The following is a 24,461-nucleotide window of genomic DNA, read 5'->3' on the forward strand; positions in this document are numbered from 1 at the left end:
CAAGAATGAAGCTGATTGATCTTGTGTTTTTCCTGAAAACATAAAATTATGGTTATTTGGTGGTTCCGCATTTTAACACAATCCTTTCAAAAGACATGGCAGTGATGACAAATTCTCCGCTATTCATGTCATGAGATTAATATTGGCTGTCTGAGAAACCTAACCCCTTTCAGCTCCCATTGTTTTCTGCCTTTTAGTATATCTCATGTTTACACTGTTAAATGTTGCTCTTTATATTAATTGAATCTGAACCATCATGAGCCAACCCCCCTCCCCCCCGGCCATAAGTTTGTTGTTGGTAGAACTCTCTTAGAACTGATGGTTCTGGAATAAACACCTAATTGTGAAGAAGATGCATCAAAATATTTTTTATGGGAGACCCTTTTTACTTCAAGATCTTATTGGAAGCAAATCTAGTCAACCAAAGTTGATCTGCAGACAACATTTCTTCTCCAATCCCATGATTACTTCCTTGTTGTAGGGAATATGTTGCGTCCACCACATGTAAAATCAATATATGTGTGTAGAGAGAGAATAATTGTGTGTTTTTTTAGTAGTGAGAATTAAATATATTATCAAATTTATAATAATTCACAAATCTTATTCAACTCAGCTAAACATCCTTCTCAGCGAAAATTGTGTTTGTGTATATAAAATCAAATTTATAGGTAATTTTGGATGCTGGCCTTAGGTTTATATTTGGAACAATTGCAACTAAGACAATCCAAGAAATATATTTCACGTTTGAAACTTTCTTATCAACCTCTTCCACTCAAGTTATGGCCTACAACATTATGTCAAGGTGCAAGATCATTAATATTTCATTGAATACATTAAGTTGCATAAAAATGAGGATGAAAAATCAATTCTAAAATGGGGAATAAGAGTTTAATTACGCTGGTGGAGATTTTCTAGAGAAGAAGAGAATATTAACTTGTACACATGTGATCTTACTTAATTAACATGAAATAGCAAATTTGGCTTTTCGTTAGTTACGTAAGGGTGAAATAGACTATACCAATGATAAAAAAAAAACTAATAAGAAAAACAATTCTAAAAATGTTAGAACCAACAAGGGATAGTTTTTTTTATTAGATATTAAAAATATATTTAAGTCATAAAATAATTAATTTGTCATAAAAAATAGAAATATTTTTAATTTTTATTAATATAAAATAAACAGCAAGTAAAGATTTTTTTTTGTTGAGAAAATATAATTAATTTGTCCGAACCTTAACGCCAATGCTCCGCACAACCTGTAAGGGCAACATCGTCCTATCACAACCATAAATACAGTCATATGTTTCATGGCTCCTGATGTCATCATATGACAGAATCATGGTGACGTCACCTGAGGCATCTCCGTACACGTGGCACGTCCGAAGCCGTCGATTTTCGTATGGGTTGCGGAATTTTCCTGGAACGAAACTCTAGATCTTATTGAATAGCAAGTGGCTCATTTATTGGTTGTTTATTTTGTCTAGCAATATAAAATAGTTTGGCATAATTTGACTATGTGAATGCTGAACCATACTAGATAAATATGACCACACATGCACCAGTGCACGTGAAAAATAAAAATAAAAAATCATTGATATAATAATACATATAAAATGAAAGGTTGAGATTAATTAATTAGCAACATGATAATAAAATATTCAAATATAGTCCTTGGACAGATTGGTTCACTGTTTATGATCCAATTTGTAACCTGTTTCAATCATAAACTCCCCCCCACCCCACCATCATTAACACTTTATATTTGATATGAAAGAAAGAAGGAAAAAATGAAAAAAAAAAAAGACAATTATTTAGTTATTTAACAAGAGTGAAAAGAGAAAACAAATAAAAAAATATATTTATAAAAAGACATAAATGATTCATATAAAAATGAGATATAATAATTTTGTTTGTATAATTTTAAAAGTAATAGTAATTTTATTCTTTTTCTTTTTTAATATATCTTATATGTTTTTCATTGAAGATAACTTTATTCGAATTAAAAAAGATTATTATAGATTGTATAATTTTTCTTTTTAAGTATTTGATACAGGTACAAGTTAAAATAATTTTACACTAAGTTGGTTAATTCACACACAGATCAATACTTCTTTTACTCCATCTCAATTATTATAATTTCCTCCCCCAAACTTTACTTTTGAGATATGTTTTAACACTCCTTTTGACACATTTTTAATTTCATTGGGTGAACTTTACCTTAGCATCACTAAATATAGAATATTGATTTTTTAGTTGAGTCTCATTCTCAAATCAATAAATTTAACTAAGAAGAAAAATGAGATAACTAACAAGATCATGTCTTTTTGGAAAAGGACATTTTAGCAATTCTAAGTTCACAAAGATCTAAATAGTAAAACAAATGAAATAACAATTCAAGGTGATGCAGCAGGCAATGTACCTTGAACATTGGGAGACCAAAAGAAAGCTTTTACATTATGAAAGCAACCAATATACATATATAATATAAAAATATAAATATAAGAGGCAAGGCAAGGAAGAAGAATATATTAATTTGAGGATAGTGAAGAGAAAGAAAGAATGGATGATAGAAAGGTATTGGAGGAGCTTGTGAGAGGGCTTGAGTTTGCTAATCAACTTCGACAAGTGATGATTAATGGAAAAGATAATGAGTCATCAGCAACAACGACAACCCCATTTGTTCAAAGTCTTGTCAAGAACGTGTTCAGATCCTTCACCAACACCCTTTTCCTCTTGGACAAGTATCCCTCTTACGAGGTTTCTCACACTACTAAATCTGAGGACTCTCAAGAAAGTTGCAAGGGTTTCACCACTAGGAACAAAAGAGGCTACTACAAGAGAAAGTAATCATATTTTTCTCTCTACACACTATTTCTTTCCCCCTCTTTTTTGTTTTTGATATATATATATATATATAATACTTCTTTTTCCTATATAAGGTTTTGAATTTTACTTCTGACCTGTTTAATGAACATTTTTGGATCTCCAAGCTAGATAAAATACATGTGTCCCTTTGATACCCTTAATGGTCGCTGTTCTTACATATATGATATTATAATGTGTACAAGGCACCCCATATCCATATATTGTTTATAGCATCCTCAAATTTGAGGAACGATTATGATGTAATTAGGTCCTTGTCTATAATTTTTATTTTTACCCCTTTGGTTGTGCTTTGCTTATTCAAAACTAAGGGTAGTATACGTAGTGTTTGATAATTAAGATCGCGTTAGTTTTAATCTGGATTTCCTTGTATATATGAAGAAGAAATACGCAAGAATGGGAGGAGGTGTCGAAAACTCCAAAAGTAGATGGCCACCAATGGAGAAAGTATGGCCAAAAAGAGATCCTGAAAGCCAAATACTCAAGGTATATATAACAAACATGATTTTAAATTGTGATTGTGATCGTTTGGGATGAGTCAGAAAATTTTTACATAGCGAATAATTGTAGAAAAATGCATGCAACTAATACAATCGCAAACAATTACAATCATAATGTAATTACATGATGTCAGAACACCTTAACATTACTGTCGCTATTGCAAAATTTAAAACCATGATAACAAATATATATATATATATATATATATATAGTTTTGCTATGCATCCTTTTCCTTAATTTGTCTCTCCTGTATAAGCCTAAGTCCTAACTAGTTAATTAATATTAATATATAATATTATATGCAGGAGCTACTACAGGTGCACTCACAAGTATGATCAGAATTGTCAAGCAACAAAACAAGTGCAAAGAATTCAAGAGGATCCTCCATTGTATAAGACCACCTATTTGAGCCACCACACATGCAATGACTTGCTAAACTATGAAATCATACCTGATTCCAATAATAATTCTCCTTCGGACACTTCCATATTGCTTAGCTTTAACAACACCTTCCCTACTCCAACCAAACAAGAGTGCCCCTTTTTATCATCTTTTCCCTCACCAATATCAGTGAAGAAATTAGAGGAGGTGATTCCGGCCTCATCTTCGAGGCATAATAATAATGTCACTCTACCACCGCCTGATCCCTGGGATGTTATGTCTAATTCTGCCATGTGTGATTCTGTTGGCCTTGATGATGTCAATCTTTTTTTGGATTTTGATGACTAATTGGGTCTGCAAATTTAAATTTGTTTTTCAATTTGATAGGAGTGCTCGATAGCTAGCTATTTATAAAAAATTTAAATTAAGTCAATTAGATAAATGGTTGCTTGATCCTTTTCTTGAAAGTTGGAAGAGTTTTGTTTAGTTAGTTCCATCAATATTGTGGAACATAATATATTTGATCAATTCTTCATCTATTTTCAATTCCTTTGGATTGTGTGTCCCTTCATCAAACAAATTAAAGCAGCATGCAAAGAGGATTAGAGCGGTTCTATCGGTGCAATAGTATATATATATATGGGTCACATAATTTAAAATCCATATTATATTAATAATTAAACAAGTGATCAAAACTATAAGTGTTCATATATATCCTCACTTTTTTTTGCTTTCTCTAAATATTGATTCGTTTGTTTTGCATCACACTTCAAACAATTCAAGGGGTTGTGATGAATTTCTGAGGGACCTAGTTGTCTGCACGTTGCAGTGTTGTAGTTTTCAGAGATGAGTTACGCACTTCTTTTTATGTTTAATTTATGGAAGATAAGTCATGTATGTATCCAAAAAGGTGATGCGATGGGGCTTGTGACAGTTAAATTCAATAAAAAGTAACAACAGGCTAATACTGATCACAAACCCCTTTCTTTATCCACAGAAGAGTTTGAGTTTTAAAATTGATTTTTAGGCACCCATTGTGCTAACTATTGAACACTTATGAAAGACATAAAAAGAGATAAAAATACAAAGTTTTACTACCCACATAGCTAAAAGTTTAGAAATATATATATTTTTCACCTCAAACTCAATTTTAACCAAATCTATTTTACAAAATCAAAATCATTTAAAATTAGGTTTGTGAACACTCAAACACACAAAAGGGAATACAACAATAAAATATATATGAAGATGCAGTACAATATGATCAAGGCTTGCTCCAGATGTATTGTCCTCTTTAACCTATGCAAATTGGAGACATTAATTAATTACACTACTAACAAAATTATAGCACGGTCGTAGTTAAACTTGTTCAAACAGAGGTGTTCATAGTGCAGTTTAGATCGATGTTTAGACAAGAAGTTGTAGGATATGATCATGAAAATACATTGCGATAATTAGTTCTTATACAAAATCTTATGGTTGAATTTAGAATCTTTATTTTTTTTAAAAAATAGAAGGCAAAGGGATCAAATTAGAAAACGATATTCCAACTATGTTACAATCCAGCTTCTTAAGAATCTCACACCCAAACCAACCCAAATTTATTAAGGATGAAGAAACTAAAATATCATGGGAGAACTAGGCCAAAACCCATGTCAATGGAAACGAAATTTATAATCAGGTAGTCCCATAATATTGTGGGCATAAAATTAAGAGCAGAAAAGGGAATATAATAGAATTCCACAAAAAAAAAAAAATAGTATCTATTATCCATAAAAAAAAATTGATAATGTTATTTGCACAATGATTCTCCTTCCTATAAATGTGAGTCAATTTAAGTAAAAAACAAGAAGCTCTCTGAAAACAATTAGCACATCCGATTAATTATGAGCTTTCAAGGGGAAAAAAAGAAAAGGGATTATTTAGAATCTGTTTCTACTAAGCAGTACTTTATCATATGAAAATTTTGCTAACATATGCGTAGTTTGTCTTAGAACAGTTTTTCGAATAGAGGGGAGATTTTCCTTTACCATGTAATTAAAGACGTAAACATTTCCTCCAGCAAAAAACAAAAGACGTAAAAATTTTAATTAGTAAAAAGAAACTCAAAAAGAATTATATATTTGATTTTATAAAACACCAAGTTGAAGATATACTCACGTCTGGTCGTCTCAAATATCTTTTTGCCCTAGTTAAGTTTTGAAACGTACTTAATTATCCCGCGTTGCACAAAACCAAAGTCCAAAGACAGTCTTCAACGACTAATTGTTGTCGCATTGCTAATAATAACCCATCAAAACATATATATAAATCGAATTTTTAGCTAAATACTAACGCCGACTGTACATTACTATTTGTCAACATATACAAAAAGCCAATGAAAGGAAGAAAAAAAAAACAATTAAACAATGTGAACGAGTGCTCATTAGTAAAACCTTCGAAACGTCTATCATGACTAACATCACATAGAATCTAACAACACCCAATTAATTAATTAACTAATTAATAATGAAAATGAGGTCAATGAAAGTTCTAGAATTGTTCTTCAATATATTTCAATATTCTCCTAGACATGTACTGTTCAGCAAATATGACAAGTTGATGTAATCAGAATGGATTTTTTTACCCTAAAGCTAGCCAATTATATGCAGTCTCCATATATATATCGTGCGAACAAGTAACATTGAGTTTAGAACTAAATAAAAAACACAGAAAGAAGATCATCACCATGGCTAATATATATCTAGAGTATGACGTAAAACATGGTAAAGGTGACATAGAAAAAACAGAAATTGAAAAGGAAGAAGAGTTGTGGAAAGACGGTATTAGAATAATAATTAATTAAAGATAGAGAATAAAATCGTATAAAGCGATGCACCAACAACCCCATCACCATCGTGCCATTAAAATTACAATTTACTAATTAGGCTGCTACAAATTATAAGTGGTGATTTGGTGGATGGGGTTCACACTTCGTATATAGATTCAAATTTTGAAATCTTATCTTTAATTTTTTATTTTTCTTTCAACCCTGCGTGCTCACTAAATTTCCACGGAAATTTCCAAATCTTATCTTCATAAAATATAATGTTTGTTTTAGTCCAACTTATTTTGTAAAAGAAAAATAGTTTATCTGTATTAATTTTTTTGAGAAATTAAAAACACGATTATTTTCTACATGGGTGAATCTCAAGCATGTACTTAACTGTCCTCTCTATCATGAATCCACGTAAAACCATTTTTACAATTTTTGGTATTCTCTAAAATTATTTTCTACATGAGTGAATCTCAAGCACATACTTAAGAAATGGATTGCATAATAAGTAAGGTTGTTTCTACAATTTTTTGGTATTCTCTAAAATTATTATATTAATTAAGTAGAATTAAATTTTAGATAAGTATTTTTTAAGTACACTTTAAAAAATTTACTTAGTCAAATAAAATTGATATCTTTAAACTCGTGACTTTTAAAATACAAATTAATTATTTTTTTAACATATAGTATTTGTTTCTAAATTAATTATCTTAACAAAAGTTCAATTAAAAGTAGTTCTATTTAAATTACAAAAAAAACAAATCTACTAATTAAATTTTGATGTCCAGTCTCTAGATCTACAATGCTCCACAATTAGAGACAAGAAGGATCCTGCTGAGCACTATAGTACCATTAATCACGGGTCAAGGAGTCACCACTTATCTATAATCTATGTGATGCAACGTTAAAAGAGGTACGTACACTAATTTTTCCAAAAAATTAAGGATTGTGTTTGGTAAATGTATTAGGGTTCACACTGACAAAGAAAAAAGTTCGTTGAATCCTTCGAATTCAATGATAAAATTCTGTATCTTTGTCTTAAATTATCTCAACACACTAGCACTTCTCTAATATATATTTCTCCATCCACTCTCAACAACCAATACAATGAACGCATATACATGACTTTTGTTTTCTAGCTAGCTAGTTGTTGTTCTTATTACTTTTTTTGTCAAACGGGTAGATTCAAGGGCTAGATAATTAATTAAAGTTATTCATCATGATTGCATTCAGCTGCAGCAGAAAATTTAAATAAGCCTCTCCGTCTTATTCTTTAGTTTAGGAGAGGAAAGCCATAAACTACGTTAATAATTATAGGTGTCTTCACCAATCTTTGTTTTGGATGGGCATGTCATGCCACGTCAATACAAGTACAAGCTTCAAAAAACGAGTACCTTTTTTAAAAATACTAGTTTTTAGTTTTTTTTAATTTAATTTTATTTTTATTCTTAAAACATTTATTCAATTTTTTTTATTTTTTAAATGTCATTTTATATTTTTCAACTACTTCAACAATTAGTCTTATCAAATACTTATAATTTAATAAGTTAGGTTAAGAGCTTCTACTTATCAGTTTTTGGCTATGCTCGACAAAATATTTCAATTAATTTTTACTTGTTTATACTAGCTTAAAAGTTTGTTTGAGAATATGGTAAACAAATTTTTTTTTGGAACTTCGTAGTAGTTTCTAACATTTTTAAACACTTCTTGAAGTAACTTTTTTAAAATAATATTCTATTTATATTTTCTTTTATTTTTATCCTCAATATATTTATTCAATTTTCTTATTACCTTTGTTAAATAAATCATGATTTATTATTTTTGTTATTATACACTTTTCAGTTAGTTTTACTAAACTTTTTTATTTTAAAAAGTTAATTTTTGGCTAATAATTTAATAAGTTAATTTTTTGCTAATAATTTCCTATTTCTAATTATCAGCTAATTTTTCAACTTTCGATTAGTTTTTCAATTAGTTTTGCCAAACAGAACCAACATTTCACTAGTTTCAACTGGCTTTTAGCTTTCTTTATCGACTGAAAATTTTGTTTCACTATTTAGTAAACAAGTTTTTTTATAAATAGACTAGTGTTTTATACTATTTTTTGAAATAGTACTTTTTTAAAATGCCAGTTTTTAGTTTTTTATATTTAATTTTTTTTATATGCTTCAAATATTTATTCAATTTTCTTATTATCCTTTTTAAATATGTTATTTTATATTTTTTAACTATTTAAACAACTGATTTTACCAAATAGTTATAATTAATAAGCTGGTTTAAAATTTTTCAGCTATCAACTCTTGGTTATATTCAACAAGACATTTCAACTAATTTCTTCCTTTTTTTACTAGCTAAAAGGTTTGATTGCCAATTCGATAAACAAGTTTTTTTAGGATTTTTAGTAATTTCTAGCTTTTTTTAAACACATCATTTTTTAAAACATTAATTTCTAACTTTTTATATTTTCTTTCATTTTTATTCTGAATATATTTATCTTTTTTTCTTGATTATCCTTTTTGAATAAATCATGTTTTTATGTCATTTTACATTTTTCAGTTACTTCAACAGCTAATTTTATTAAACACTTATAATTTAATATGTTAGTTTTTCAACTTTGAGTACCCGTTATCGGCTATCTTTTCCGCTTCCAATTAGTTTCGTCAAACATAGTCTTCAATTACCAACTAGTTTTTCAGCTAGTTTTGTCGAACATAACTATAACGTTTAAGAGCTAAAATGAAATTTAAAAATAAAATATTTCTGAAAAATAAGCTGATTTTTTTATTATGAAAATTATTGTTCACAATATTTTTTGGTTTTGATTTTTTTTTCTCTCGATCTAATTAATCAAACCATCCCTTGATTATTTTGTTTGTGTTCCAAATGGCCGTACTACATAATATTACCATGAGATTCATTTGGTGAGTGAAGTGATTAAGGGGCTTTTTATTTAATTCTTCTATATCTATTTATGTGTGATATCTGGATCTAGCTCCCTGTGAGAGCTATTTGTCATCACGGTGATGAAAACAATTGCAGAAGAGAGGGGACGGGTGGAGATGAGTTGACGAAAATGAAAAAAAAAATATTAAAAAATCAAATGTATTACAAATTTACCCGTTAATCGGGTTTTCCTTCTTTAATCTCAGTCGTCCTATTTTATATTAATATATCTAACGGTGATTTTTAGTGCTTCACCGGTGTATCTCTTATTTTACTACTTCACCCTAGAACGATTCATGCACAAAGTAGGGCAAAAGATACAAAAATTAGTGATGTTGCAATTACTACGTAAGGAATATTTCCAGTGAGGTGTGTCCGTTACGTCGGTGCATGTTTGTTTCAATTGGTGCATGCATGTCTTACGTACAGAGTACAAGGGATAATGGGTGTGCATTATATATAGGAATATATAGGAAGCATATATAGTTGGTTTCTTTGATAATTTTGCTCAAGTGTACAGCAATTTGGTGAAAGGAACCAAGATGTTTACAAGTAATATCTCGTGTCACACACTAACTAGACTAGCTTAATGTTTTGCGCAGTATATATATATATATATATATATATATAAGGAAGAAGAGTTTTGGAAAGACGGTACCTTAAAATTAAGTGATGCACCAACAACCCCATCACCATCGTGCCATTAAAATTACAATTATTAATTTACTTAAGCTGCTACAAATTATACGTGGTCATTTGGTGGATGGGTTCACACTTCATATATAGATTCAAAAGGAGTAAAGAAGATTATACATATATAGCCCAATGCCATCAAACTTAGGTATGGCTGGTTTGCACAAAATTGCTTCGTTTCGCTGCCATTTCACTCACCCAGTTGCCCAAAATGCATTGTTCCCACGTTGCATGTTCTTACATTCCTACTATATCTTAACTGTATCTGGTTTCGACAATTTACAGGCCTATACAAGTGTCTGATCTGAAGTATTCAAAACAGAAGCTGGGCAAAAAACATTAAATTAATTTAATTCACCAACATAAAGGGTGATAAATTACACTTCTTCTCAATTGCTAGGTTAGTCTATGGCTTGGATGATTCTTTAACCAGCACGTGTCACCTGGACATGCGTGTGGGAGTAATTAAGGCCACATATTGTGAATCAGTAATTAAGGCCAACTTAATAGGCAAGTTCAAGTAAGCAACTTATTTCTTACTATAATAAAATTAGAGTTTTATGTTAATGAATTAAATAGATAATAATATTATAGTGGGTGGAGAGGGTTAGTGGAGCCGTGGAGGGAAACACAAACTAACTATAAATCTTCTATTTGGTGAGTTTTCTTCTTTTGCTTCTATGTTTCTGATGTACGTTGTTTGTGGACATGGATGCATGGGTCTATGGGTAAATGGTGTTTGGCAATGGCATCTTCATTCAATGGAGAATTAGAACCTTTTGGATGGGAAGACATAACGAAATTAAACAGAAATGTTAATATCTCTGTTACATGCATGGTGTCACTTTGAATGATGATGTGGTGGATAATTGGAATTAATTGGGATAAGTAAACTCTGGAGAATGGTGCGTTTTGGAAAATTAAAGTTCCATCTGAAGTGCAATGCTTCTTCAATCGTCTACCGACAATGAATAACCTCTTAAGAAGAAATATTATATATTGTGGATGATCATATATAGATGCCCCTTCTGTCACCATGTGCTGTTTTCTTGCATTAAAAGCTATATATCAAGTGTGGACCTCGGTGTCATTTTAGCATTACTGTGTTACCTTTGGTATCAAAAATGCATTTTCTTCCACAATTCAACTGCATCAGGCAGTGGCAAGGAGGTAATTAAGAATGGTGTTATGGGGGGCGTTCAATTCTTTTGACCATGGTAGTGTGATGGATGATATATCATATATATTTGTTTTTACTCTTGTCGGTTTATATACATCTTTCCTTTTGGTGGATCCACGACCACGACACGACCCTTCCTGCAGAACATATTTTGGGTGGGATTGAGATAAGTATAGCTTGTTGGTAACTTGTTTTCTCTTATTTATATCTTCATTTTGATTTAGATAGCTTCTATCCTTTGTTTCCCAATCTCGTTATTCTTGCTCTTTATGTATTTCCTTTATACATCGTTGTTTGCCGATTAAAAAAACGTTAATAACTACTTACAAATCAGGAAGAGAAGCTTACTTAAATAATTTGATTTTTAAAAAAAGAGGAAGAGTGTACTTAGAAAAAAAAAATGAGGAGGTGAGTAGATAGATACAAATCACAATGTGACCTAAAATGCATTTGGATAAATAACTTGATACTCAATCGATAATTTTTTTATCAAATAAAAACTTTTTCATAAAATTGACTTTAAAACTTATTAGAATAAATTAAAATATTTTGATAAACAAGTCTATAAACATAAGCTCAAATAAGGTAAAATCTAAAAAACACCCCTAAGTACAATCACATCAAAACCTTTATGCACAAACCCACATATAATCTAACTCAACATTTCTTCATGCATAGTTAGTGCCAAGGAAGCGAGGAATATGAGTGAACACTTTCGCCCAAAGAAGGCAGCAAAAATGTCTTTCACGTTAAATTTGTGAGTAAAAGGAATTCCTTCCACATAAAAAAAAAAATAAAATTAATGAAAGACTACAAAATTGGGTTTTACAAAGATGAAATAAGCTGCCCAACTAAACCTCAAAAAGTGAATAAAATGTTCGAATCCAAGTCCACCTATAAAACTCACTCTTGACCATACTCAAGGTGAAGGACCTCTTCTGTAAGATCGATCACTTCCTCCACCTCGATGTCCTTTGCCTCGTATTCCTCCTCTTCATCGCTAGCCTCTCCATCCCTGAGCTTTTGCCTCTGTAAACTCTCTTCCTCGTGGATCCGCTTCCATTCGTTAACCCACTTGTCCCACTCTTCTTTCAACATCCTGCGCTTCTCCCGCTCTTGTTCACTCAGCAGCAACGAAACATCTTGATCTTCTGCCTCGTATTTCTTACTGTACTTCTTCAAGTTCTTGGCAATCTCTTCCTCTTTCTCGGGAGTCAAGAAAGATGGTGGCCTTGGTCTCCATAAGAACTATATAGCAAACGAAAAAACAAATAAGAATGTGTGATTGATGAATGACTAGCACAGGATTATTACACAATAAAGGCATTCAGTGCCAAACATGCAGATTACCAATAAGGACTACAGTAACGATTTCAATGATTAGTAAAATTCTGCTATAAGAAAAATTTATGCTACCAAAGTATAGATTCAAAAATGGAGCATTACAATGTCCAAACCTATCACCATATGAACATACACATCATTCATTGTGCCATGGTAATACATGTATAATTGCCAACAATGCATCAAGAGCAAATGTCAACGTACCTGAAAGAAATGATCCTTCAGAATCCGATATAGATGCTTGCCATTGAAAGACCATATATTGAAACCATTCTCCATTTCATGAACTGAAGTCACTGCAGTTGCAACATATCTGCCATATAAAGAGAAAGCAATATAAGCTTGGGATAATTAACAAACCAACAATAAGCACTTTTTCAGTAAAGTGGCAAAAATCAGACACTTAATGACTAAGGTAAATACAATTTTAAACTGATTTTACAAAAGATTAACCTATGAACTGCCTTTATTAGCAATATCATTACTCATTCAGATAGACCATATACCTTCCAGTTGGATCCCATTCAATATCTGTTGCCATAAAATGTTCAGCAGTAGCCATGGTTTCAAGTTCATCAACGTTGTAAAATTCCAACTGTCCATTGAAGCCTTTCAACCCAGCCAGTACAATGTAGCGACCAGCAGGTGACCAAAACAGAGCATTTGCTTGCTTGCCCTTCAGAGTAGTGAGTTTTGAAACTCGGCTGTTCTGACCAGTACGCATGGAGTAAATGCTAACATCAGGCTTAGGGTTATCACCATGAATAACTGCAAACCTGTGGCCCTTTGGCTCCCAAGCAAATGCAATGATCTTATCATTCTTATTCTCAAGCTCCAAAACTTCAATTGGTATATCCCGTTCCTTTATACGGAAAAGCTCAAAGCCTGTGTATGTGCTTTTTTTCGTTTTCGTGTACCTCTCTACATTAACAGCAAGGTAGTCTCCATTGCTTTGCCAGTACATCTTGCAGTCACTGACACTGAAAAGGTTTTTCTGCCTGAGTTCCTCTTTGCTGGGGATTTGAATCAGACTAACCTATAAATATGTCAAAGAACATATATATATAATAATTGATAAATAATATAAGACCATTCATTATGATACCCAAGTAAAACAAAACTTTAAACCACATACATGAAAGAAAAAAACACACTTACCCTGGCAGGCTGGTTACCACCTCCCATCTCAGGAACAAAAAGAGCAATAATTGGATCAGTTGGAGACCAGCAGAAATCCATTATATTTTCAACCTTCAAAGATTTCTTGTCAACGAGAGAAAAGGTCTCTGTCTCATAAACGGAGAGTATATTTTTCCCCATCCTTGCAAAGTATTTATCATCTCTTCCACCACTCCATCTGCAAAGATAATGACAAGAATGAATAACTGCATAAGACACATGACAAATGCAAAAATAATTGCATGGGCTAGATTAAAAGAAAAAAAATATACTTGAAAACAGGCCATGAAACTCCAGTGACACCCCCAGCACCTCCGACTGCAAAATCATCAGCACTTCCTTTAAAGTCCCTCATCACTTTACCAGTCCTCACATCAAATAAATTTATCACAACTCTCTACAAAAATAAAAAGAGTCAGGGTTAGGAACAGTATCTAAAATACTATAAAAGAAAAACAAACAAAGAAGAAAGCACTCACATTGGCATCTCGGGGATTGCTTGGTTCATGACTGCTATATGTTACCAAATACTTCTCACCAGGCGAAAAATCAATTAGTTTTACCTAAAAATATAATCATTAGTATGAAAAAAAAAATCCAAAGCCAAAGTGCCAAACAATGAGACAGCATATCTCAAAGAAAACCTGAGGATGCGCATAACGCATAAGTCTATTAAAGCTTCCAGCACCTCCCCAGACTGCTGCTCCCTGTCTGTGAACAGTTGCCAAATATGTCCCCAAAGGAGACCATTGCACAAAACTCTCTGTCCAAAACTGTAATTAAAAAAATACATGAAAACCCAGGCCAGCAGCAATACAAAATCATGTAAAAGTAGGGCAATTGTAAATATTAACTAGTGCAAGATACTGAAATAAAATGTCCACGCACTGCACGCTTATAAACAGGATCAGGCTTTAAATGCCTGGCATCGTTCCACAAAACTTCAGTATCTGAACCAGCACGAATCACAAACTGATCCCTGGCCTTTGCATCAGTGAGCCAGTGTTGAAGATTTTCCTGTCAGAGATACCAACACCGAAGAGCATAAGAAATATCAATAAGGTACAAGGTTCCAGGGCAAAATCTACTAAATCATAAATCATAACTAAAATACAAACATATTTTTCAAACTTTAAGCTATACAACAAGTAAATCAACTATAGAAGGGAGGTTCATGAGAAAACCTGAAAGTGCTTTATAATACATCTAAATACTAATATAATCAGCAGAACCAAATTAAAAGGGAGCCAGTGCCTATATATTTCATAACATATTTTGAATGTGCAAATATATATTGGATGTAAAGCTAGCAAAAAGCATCATATAATCCAGATTATCATAGTATCAAAAGGGAACAATTGAGACAAAACTAGGCATAAGTCATGGCTACAATATACAGAAAGAAATACAATAATACAATAAAATATAAGTATATGAACCTTACCCCTGGAGCATATGGCTTAGTTTCGGGAGGAGCCCACTCATTAGGCACCTTCATGAATCTGTCAAAGTCATCAAACATGCTCACGGCAAATATGTGTGCACGGTCCAATTTGTACCCATGAGTCTTCTCTTTAGCAAGTTCAGCTTCCTAAGAAAAATAACAAACGCCCAATTTAACCACACCCAAATAAAAAAAGAAAACAAAAACATACAATTCAATATCTCGACTAAAAGCACTTTCAACAACACAATTGACATTATTAAAATCACTAACAACAAACAAACAGGTCAACAATTTTTTTAGAAAGACCGAGCGTGCGTGTATACCTGAGGGGTATTGTACTCAATGAAGCAGTAACCTAGGGTTTTCTCGGTTTCAGGATCAACCGGCATCCAGAGGCCATCCTCCTTGATAACACCAATTTGACTATAAATTTTGCGAACCACTCCTTCGAGCTTCTCGAACTTCTCCCTCGGAACGACAGGGAGGTTATCCACGACAATGATGTTACCAAATCCAGACTCAAACTCGAGATTCTCCTCCTGGTAAACCTCCTCGTCATCACTATACAAAAGAAAGGAAACGGAGTCAGAACAGCAACCTAGGGTTTCGTTTCAGCGGCCAAAACAAGAGAAATTGATACCTGACGATGCCGCAATCTTCGCCGGGAGGGAGGCGAATGGCGTCGAGATCGAGAGTGGAGAGATCGACGCCGAGACGAAGCGACGTGTCCTCGATCTCCTTCATAATCATGACGTCCGCCATGACTGTAGGAAGCACAGCACAGTTTGGTTTCTAGGGTTCTCTCCACTTTCAGAAACGCAAAACCACAGTGCGGCGGCGGCTCAGGTAAGATAGGTTTCTCCCTCTTTTTTTTATATATAGTATTTGGTTTTTCATAATTATTTATTATAATCTATAACTATTCTCAATAATTATAAATTTCTGATTTCAATTACAATTTTCTTAATTTTATTTACATCTTTATAAACAGGTTACACCAATTACATATATATTTAATATTTTCAGTTTAGACACCAAGTGCCTGTCTTTTCCCTAATGTAGTATAAGTTTAGTGAGCTTGCAGTAAAATCGTTTAGTGAATTTTATAATTATTATTTAAAAAGTTATATTTAAAATGTATGATTTTTTTAATTATTTGTGAAAACTAATTTATATTTTATTTAGGTTGTTGAAAAATATATTTTAAGGAATTTTGTGATTTATGTTTTTGGAATAATAAAAAATTTGACAGGTTAAATTTATCTTTTCATTATTAGAAAAAAATACTTGTTTTGTACCTCATTATATGTTGTGCACTATTTTAAATTTAAATAAAACTAATTTAAAATAGATTTAAATTTAAGTATCAATAACAATTATTTGCCTTGAAAAAACTCAGTAACAAATGTTTTATTCCAAAAAACACAATTGAATGCGTGAATAACAGACATAAAAAGTTATTTCACGCACAACTTAGCCGCTCATACTCATAATGTACGGAAAATTAACATCTTATTATATATAAAAATAAATTAAAGAGATAAACAGTTAATATTAAAGGAAAAATATTTTTAAAAAATCCTCTACTATATTTTTTTTACACTTTCAAATTGAGCCACTTAACAAATTCATCTTTTATACGAAAAGTTTTGTTTGGTTACAATAAACAAGAGATGAAACGAAGAAAATTGTGTGGAATTTGAGTGTGCATTTGTGTTTGGCTGAATGAATTTGTGTGGGAATTTTTAAAATTTTATCATGAATCCCACATCTTTTATTTCTTACCAATATTAAAATTTAAAAAGTTGTAATTTTCATTAAATTATAATCAATAGCAGAGATTCTTTAAAAAAAAAGTACATTAAAAAACAGTTATAATTTCTCATATCTGAAATTACCTATTACCTGTACGATAAGGAATACTCGATTATAGAAATGGGAATCAACAGCGGAGGTACTACACCCCTCGGCATAGTCATCCTTACTACTTCTAATTTATACTTAGCTACATAGCCCAACCAACAAAATTAATTCAATGTAATGAGTACAACTCGTCAAAGCAAGAATTTTCGAAAAAACAGAAACAAAACTTTTGCAAGTTGACTAAATATCAATCAATTAAATTACAATTATTGTACAATCATACACAGAACTCCAACGGATATGTAAGGTGCAACTAAGAAAAAAGCTAGCGCTACAAAAGCTATCAATCAATCTTCTTTGAAGAAAGAAACTTCCTGGTGAGATCAGATTTCAATTTGCATCCAAGAGAATGTGTTTTGATGAATAAGCCACCAATCTCTTCCTCCTTCTGTTCGTATACGTAGAAAGCTATAAACGCAAAGGTAACCCCTGTAACCATGACAAGAAACAAAAATTAGTATCATTCCTCACCCCAAAAAAGAAAACAAACAAGTATCATTCCCATTGGGGGTACTGGGTTCAAACAAAACACATAAGTAATATGAGGCATCGAAGAAGCTTGTCTTCTGGCAATAGCCCCGCCAAAAAGCGAAAAAGTGATTTGATGAGGTGAGTGTGACATATAACTTGTGACCCTCAGGAATGTCAGGTCAAATTATTCAATGAGGTATTCAAAAAAAAAGAGCTACAGACTTCTGAATGCTGATTGCAATTTGCAAATGAAATTTTTTGAAATAAAAAAGTTATCAAACATGATTCAAAATTCAACCAATGTCACAAATATTGTGATTTGCAAATTCAAGTAATATAACATTGGCTTCCTGTCATAATTTTATTGGTTGCAGAAATAAATCCAATTAAATGGAGGCAAGCATAGCAGTATATTTTCTGCGCAGACAAGTTCATGTTGGCGCATGCATGTTTGTTTGTGTGTGAGAGAGAGAACCTATAGTATACAAGCTCTGCAGTGAAAAGGCTCCAAGGAAGCTGAGAATGAACAGAGAGAGAACAGCCTATTAATCAGCAAGGGAAAGAGTGTCAGTGCTTCTGATACTTAATAAACTTATACTCAGTAAATTGTCTGCATATGTAAGCTTGCTTATAAATAAACTTTCACATAGAAATTTTAAAACAAATGCAGTACAGATACCTTGAAGAACAGCACCCAATCATTCCCATCTGCAAGGGATTTCAAAACATTCACAGCAATATTCCATGATGAGGCTACTGAGAGAGCAATTTGATGAGACATATCTTCTGATAAGTGAAACCATGATTTGGGTATTTTCTCAAGAGTATACCCCAATCTGCACAAGCATTTAAAGCAGAGCAATAATTAGCATTTATTTAAACATTACAAACTCCAATGCTTCTAACAACTAGATTATCTTTATAGACATCATTGGACAAGTTGGTGTGACAACTGTAATATTCAACAGTACATAATGTACTTACATTTTTGCAGGTAGAATGCCATGAATGAATAAAAAGATCGATGCAAACAACAGAAGCTTTGTCAGAGCACTAATGATGGTATTTTCCGATGCAATGAAGTTGAAGTATATTGCAATCAAGACTAACAATGCGATGAAAGTTTGCTTTTTATCCTTCCAAAGCAATGTGTCGGCAACTGCAAATTAGCAGATCAATAAAACTTACAGAAATAAATGTAAACTGTAAAATTACTTCCACCATGAACTGGTTACAATGTTGTGTTGGTATAGTAGGTAGAAGAGATTTGATAGCATTGATCACACAAATAGATAATAACTGGTCAATTTAAGATAATCAATTAAGTTACAAACATTAACTTCAAAATTGGTTCAATTGTTGTTTTAGGCTTCTTAGAGCTAGCACATCAACCACATACATGCTTTATTACAATTTTAAAAAAGGAATTATCAAGATTGAGATATATGGATAATAGGTAGTATATGATAAGGACCTGCAGTAGTGAGCATAACTACAACTTCCTGCACTATCTGTTACAATTTTACCCAATTTCTCTGTCTTGGAAAATAAATGTTATGTGAATCACATGTCTATCAATATGCTCTTGATTATAATCTAACCAGACTCATGAGACAATCAAACATATGATACAGTAATATAAGAGCAGCAGCCATGTGCCTATTTTTATATGGCTATTAACAGTTTAATTCTACTTTACAATAAACCCAGACCAATTGTAAAAACAGCAAGTCCAGATTGCCCGAACAAAGAAATTAGATACATATAGTTGATTATTCACACCTCTTCCACTTCCAAGATATATGGAAGCTTTTGAGGAACCTTCTCTTTTAGTTTTAGGTTGATTTTCAGCCTTCAAGTGTGTGTATGATTCAATTGTCCTACGCAGGCCCTCCTGCAAGAAACATTACAATCTCATTATTATGGGAGAAGCACCAGGCAAAAATTAGGATTAATGAATACACTCACTGCAATAGATGTAAGGACCTTGGTGCACTGAAATATCATCCACTTAAGAATAACATCTCATACTTGACTTCATGATATATATTATTATTAGATAATCTTAACTTGTTATCATCAGTGATTTTGGGGGCCTTGAGTTAGCCAAGTTCTCATGTTTTTTCTCTTTCAAAGTATGAACAAACAAGAAGAATGTCCATGATAGAGCATATATATTATAACTTTTCTGAAACGTCATAGAACCTGTAGAGTTACGATGGGTGCATAGCCAAGGCGATCCTTTGCTTTTGAGCAATCAAAAGTCCTGCTGCAAGACGTGAGTCTTATTCTTGAAGGAGTTAACTGGGGCACCATCATCCCATATGGGCCTAGTAGCCTATATATCCACTCCACCAAATGTGCAAATGGCATGATAACAAAGGTAGGGATCTTTATTCTTGGCCTGCAAGTAACATGACTCAGATAACCAAGAAGAGGCATTGATAATGTTCGTGTTTGTTTATCTGAACAAAAAAGCATAATTATGTTCCTTATTTATTTTAAATATAAAAGCAAGAGACAAATACTTATGAATTATTGATTAATAATAGGAAGCCAATATTCTAATTTACATAAAGAAATCATCATCATTATGCAGAAAAATAGATAACAAATAATAGCCACTAGCCAGGCTAGCAAGACCAAAATTTCCATAATCCAACATCCCAAATTGACAGCAACTTCAGCCTAATCCTGCTGATAAGCACAACTTAAATTTGCATCTTTCATACAATTTTACAAAACAAAGAAAAAGGATGTATAAATGTTTACTGTGTATAATCACATAGAAATTTTATTTATAATCTGACACTTCCAAACTGCCACCCATGGGTGATGCAGACTAAGCATAACCTCAGATAATTTATGCTATATTTAAGTTTTTAAGTTTAGGAAAACTTTCCATATCTCTAGGTAGCCTCTATGTTTGATTAGGATTTGACTATTGGTTCAGTCTAGGATTATAAATACTCCTTTTCAGAGATTCAAATTGGTTTTTTCTATAAATTATTAAACATTAATAAAAAAAGAAAACTTGCAATTTTTTGCACGAAATTTGTGGGTGTTTTGAATCCTTGATTAATATCTAATGGTTAACAGTACGTAAGAACCTACCCTTCATATCCAAGACCTTCCACTACCACTGACACGAACTCCCAAAATTTCATAGGTTCCATATTTGTTATGAAATATGCCTACAAAACAAATATCTGTTAGCAAGAAAATATCACAACAATTGCTAAGTTTTCTAACTTGCAAATCAATCACTTTTTCCCCCTCCTTTAGTAGAAGAATGTAACAATTCATTCTTAGTCTAACAAACTAGGTCACTGATAGTGACAAGTCTTTCCTAACAGGCATTTTTTCATGTTTCCTCATTTTCCCAAATGAAGAGAACTACCCTTCATCATATCGTCATCATTTAATCAATAATTTACACCTTGCCAAGTATACACCTGTGAAGAACCAACAACCATTCAGCAATGAAGCTGCCCTGTCCAAACCTTGAAATATATCATTATCCCTGTATGTATGCCTTTTAATTTTCATTTACAAACACAAATAAACAAAAGATAATAAGCAATAACAGAATCTTTCAGTGGTACCTCTCCTGCCACTTTTTCTGAAACTGGTCCTTCTGAAACTAGAGCTCGATCAGCACATATATGGGCATGAGCCACATTTTCAACATATGTGAAATCATAAACGTTATTGCCATCACCAATAAGGAACTGGTCAAGAGAGAAATATAAATAAGAGAAAAAAAAAGAAAGGTTGAAGAAATTTTCTGCTAATGAGTAGTTAAATATGCATATTGTTTTGCAACCATTGTTGTACATATCCCTCCAAATGTGATACACCAAAATGTAGTCTTAGTCCAACTTCATGCAATTTGTGGATAGTTTCCCATTCATCAAGATGGTCGGTCCTAGGGCTAATAAATATTTTAAGATTACATTGTCAATAGTGTTCAATTAGTTATTTATCAAGACCCAACATATGCACAACAAAATATAACCTTTAGCACAAACAGATCCAAGAATCAGCACCGCTGAACACACCATAACATCAGTCAATAAGCTAAAAAAAACTCAGTCAAGCTAATGATTAACATATATATGTCATTACACTCAACTGCAAGGCATGGGCTTTAGAGCATAAAAGCAGATCCAATAGAAATGAAGCTTCCTTTTAGTCATATGCAATACAATAGACAAATTCCAAGCCTTCTATAGGTCATATTTAGGTTTCTAAATTACTTCCAAAGTAAGTTACATTTTACATATATGGAAAATAAAATAATCTATATCAATAGGAGGAAGAAAAACAAGTACCTTAGATTTTCCTTTTCTGGCAGCATCAACTAGTGAAGGCACCAACAACCTGTCACCAGGCCCAAAAATGCTGCTAGGGCGTATGCAGCACGTTAGGAGCCCATTAGTCCCATTAGCTTTAATAACCAATGCCTCACCCTCAGCTTTTGTCGCTGAATAATGATCATTAGGCTGAAACAAACCGAATTCAGCTCAGGACTACCCCAATCGATCTAATAACAAGATCCATAGATAAACATATAAACATATCATTTTCAAGTTCCATACGAGAAAGAATGAAAGCCGAAACTAATAAACACGTTCGAATACTTATTGTTATTTAAGTAAAAAAAGAAAAGAGTTGCTAAAAGTGTGTACCGAATGCGCATAAGGCATTGTTTCGTTTCCATTATGAATTCCATGAACGCCGTCGAAGACGACGCTGGGAGAGCTGGTGTAAACGAGACGCTTCACGTTCAGCTCCACGCAAGCATCGATGACATTCTTGGTCCCTTTACAAGAAAACCAAAAGATCTCAGCCGGATGGATTCAAACTTGCAGAAGAAGAGTGAGGTTTTTATTTACCTTGCACATTGACGGAATGATGAAGCTGGTAGTTGTTAATGGAAGAGTTCGGAGCAGCCATGTGGAACACAACCTCAACTCCCTCCAACGCTGCACTACTCATACAACAACAGCAACATTAGTGTCGTGCGTGTCAGAGTGAGAAATGTTGAGAGAATAGTTAGTTACCTTTTAGAAGTTGGGCCTTGTTGCGAAGATCAAGGGAGACATATTGGGCCCGGCCAGAGTGCAGGGCCTGGCCGAGAAGCCCTAACTGCTCAGCGGGCTCGAGAACAATGTTGGCCTCCAAATCGGCGATGCGAACGCAGTACTCGTTGTGACGGATTAGCATTTCCACTAAATGCCGAGCTGCGAAACCACGACCTCCGGTCACCACGCACCACTTATCTTCCGCCGCTGCCATACTCAAAACTCAAACACACACCACGCTCTCACCTGATTCGATTCGAAGAATCGCAGATTCACACTAAGGCTGTAGATCTCGCCGCAAACACGCGACCAACGGCGGAGCGACGCGGCGGTGGAGTGACGGAGGAGCGAAGAGAAGCGAAGAGAGAAAATGGACAAGTGAGAAGGCCAGTGGAGAAGCTTCTCGAAAGGATGATAAAATGAGGCACCAACAAGGAAGAGTTTTGTTTTTCTTTTTCAAAATAAATTGTGACGTTGGAACAAAATTAATCAATTAATTTTACTACTCAATTAAAGGCATCATTATTTTAATCTTAATTATAAAAAAATGAATAAAATAATTTTTCCATCAATTTTTTATATTTGATTTTTTATATGTAATAATTCAAAAAAAAATAATAATTTAATTTAAATCATAATTAAGTAAAAAAATAAAAATTTCTTATAATTTAAACAAAATTATAAATAAGTATCTTAAAAGTAACATGACATTATGAGAATAAAAAAAAAACTTTACATGCTCTTAAAAAACCCAACATGTACGATGATGCCTCACGACGTTGGCAAGGAGAATATCCAACACAAACAAGGCTTGTGAATTGAGAACTACAGCTTTGATTTAATTCCTTCCACAATAGATCGTGTTTCTCTTTGCAAGAAGAGGATAGTGTTTCTTCTTCTTCTTTGCAACGTTTGACAGTTGGGAGAAGAGGATAGTGTTTCTGAGCTGAAAACGAAAGGGAATTATCTTTGCAACTCGACAGAGTTGAAGCTGGTGGTTTCGAGAACTGGTGCAGTTAACTGTGTAGATGCAGACTCTATTTCGGACCTTGATCTGCTAATGAATTTGTGTGATGAGTTGGAGGAAGGAGACAGTTTGGTTCGATGTCTTAGTGTGATGTTTTAAAGGCAAATATTATGTCAAGGGAGGTTAAATTCTGATTTTAGAAATTTTTAAAATCTTGTCGTAAACAAATAAAGTTTTTGTTTGAAAGAAAGATTTTGTAAAATAAATAATAGATTTTTGAAAACACAATCAAAAAAGATTTTACAAAGCAGAATAAATTTCCAAATATCTAATAGCAAATTCAAAACTTAAGTTAATTAAAGCTGAGAGTAAGTAAGTAAAGATCAGATGCAAGGAGTTATATTAGTTCGCCTTCACCATTAAGACTATGTTCAATTGTTGACAAATTATCAAGTTTCACCACCTTTTCACAAATTACAAGTATTATGTCACTATCATTTCTAACTCTACAAATCAAGCTCTACCCCAAACTTGATCACCACTTAGTATTTTTTGTTTTACCAAACCACAACTAACTATAAACAAATAATAAGATATTTGTTGTTTGTGTTTGCACAATTTTTAGTTTTTTCTCTTAATATATTCGA

The 24,461-nt window shown here is 32.6% G+C and overlaps 3 protein-coding genes across 5 annotated transcripts; 1 reads left to right on the top strand and 2 right to left on the bottom strand.

Annotated features, from left to right (window-relative positions):
• The first annotated feature begins 2,513 nt into the window (after window positions 1-2,513).
• Window positions 2,514-4,314, top strand: LOC114405676 (probable WRKY transcription factor 70). Of its 2 annotated transcripts, none has more exons than XM_028368130.1 (3): window positions 2,514-2,843; window positions 3,268-3,369; window positions 3,690-4,314. In XM_028368130.1, exons 1-3 carry the CDS (start codon window positions 2,560-2,562, stop codon window positions 4,111-4,113), a joined length of 810 nt encoding a protein of 269 aa, XP_028223931.1. In that variant the 5' UTR covers window positions 2,514-2,559; the 3' UTR covers window positions 4,114-4,314. The 2 variants fall into 2 exon arrangements, with proteins under 2 accessions (XP_028223931.1, XP_028223930.1); XM_028368129.1 differs by having other exon boundaries at window positions 2,515-2,843; window positions 3,265-3,369.
• Window positions 4,315-12,049: 7,735 nt separating this feature from the next.
• Window positions 12,050-16,223, bottom strand: LOC114405677 (eukaryotic translation initiation factor 3 subunit B-like). The gene is made up of 11 exons (XM_028368131.1): window positions 16,007-16,223; window positions 15,690-15,927; window positions 15,364-15,510; window positions 14,808-14,936; window positions 14,564-14,692; window positions 14,399-14,482; window positions 14,192-14,316; window positions 13,899-14,097; window positions 13,247-13,776; window positions 12,945-13,053; window positions 12,050-12,644 (listed from the first exon to the last, which is right to left on the bottom strand). Exons 1-11 carry the CDS (start codon window positions 16,126-16,128, stop codon window positions 12,300-12,302), a joined length of 2,157 nt encoding a protein of 718 aa, XP_028223932.1. The 5' UTR covers window positions 16,129-16,223; the 3' UTR covers window positions 12,050-12,299.
• Window positions 16,224-17,298: 1,075 nt separating this feature from the next.
• LOC114405678 (3beta-hydroxysteroid-dehydrogenase/decarboxylase-like) lies at window positions 17,299-23,286 on the bottom strand. Of its 2 annotated transcripts, none has more exons than XM_028368132.1 (12): window positions 22,827-23,286; window positions 22,659-22,748; window positions 22,452-22,585; window positions 22,095-22,265; window positions 21,366-21,491; window positions 20,875-20,954; window positions 19,966-20,164; window positions 19,543-19,654; window positions 18,745-18,919; window positions 18,440-18,596; window positions 18,236-18,302; window positions 17,299-17,718 (listed from the first exon to the last, which is right to left on the bottom strand). In XM_028368132.1, exons 1-12 carry the CDS (start codon window positions 23,059-23,061, stop codon window positions 17,573-17,575), a joined length of 1,692 nt encoding a protein of 563 aa, XP_028223933.1. In that variant the 5' UTR covers window positions 23,062-23,286; the 3' UTR covers window positions 17,299-17,572. The 2 variants fall into 2 exon arrangements, with proteins under 2 accessions (XP_028223933.1, XP_028223934.1); XM_028368133.1 differs by having other exon boundaries at window positions 22,659-22,753; window positions 22,827-22,962.
• Window positions 23,287-24,461: the final 1,175 nt, after the last annotated feature.

Source organism: Glycine soja, chromosome 3 (assembly GCF_004193775.1).
Source record: "Glycine soja cultivar W05 chromosome 3, ASM419377v2, whole genome shotgun sequence".
NCBI lineage: Eukaryota > Viridiplantae > Streptophyta > Magnoliopsida > Fabales > Fabaceae > Glycine > Glycine soja.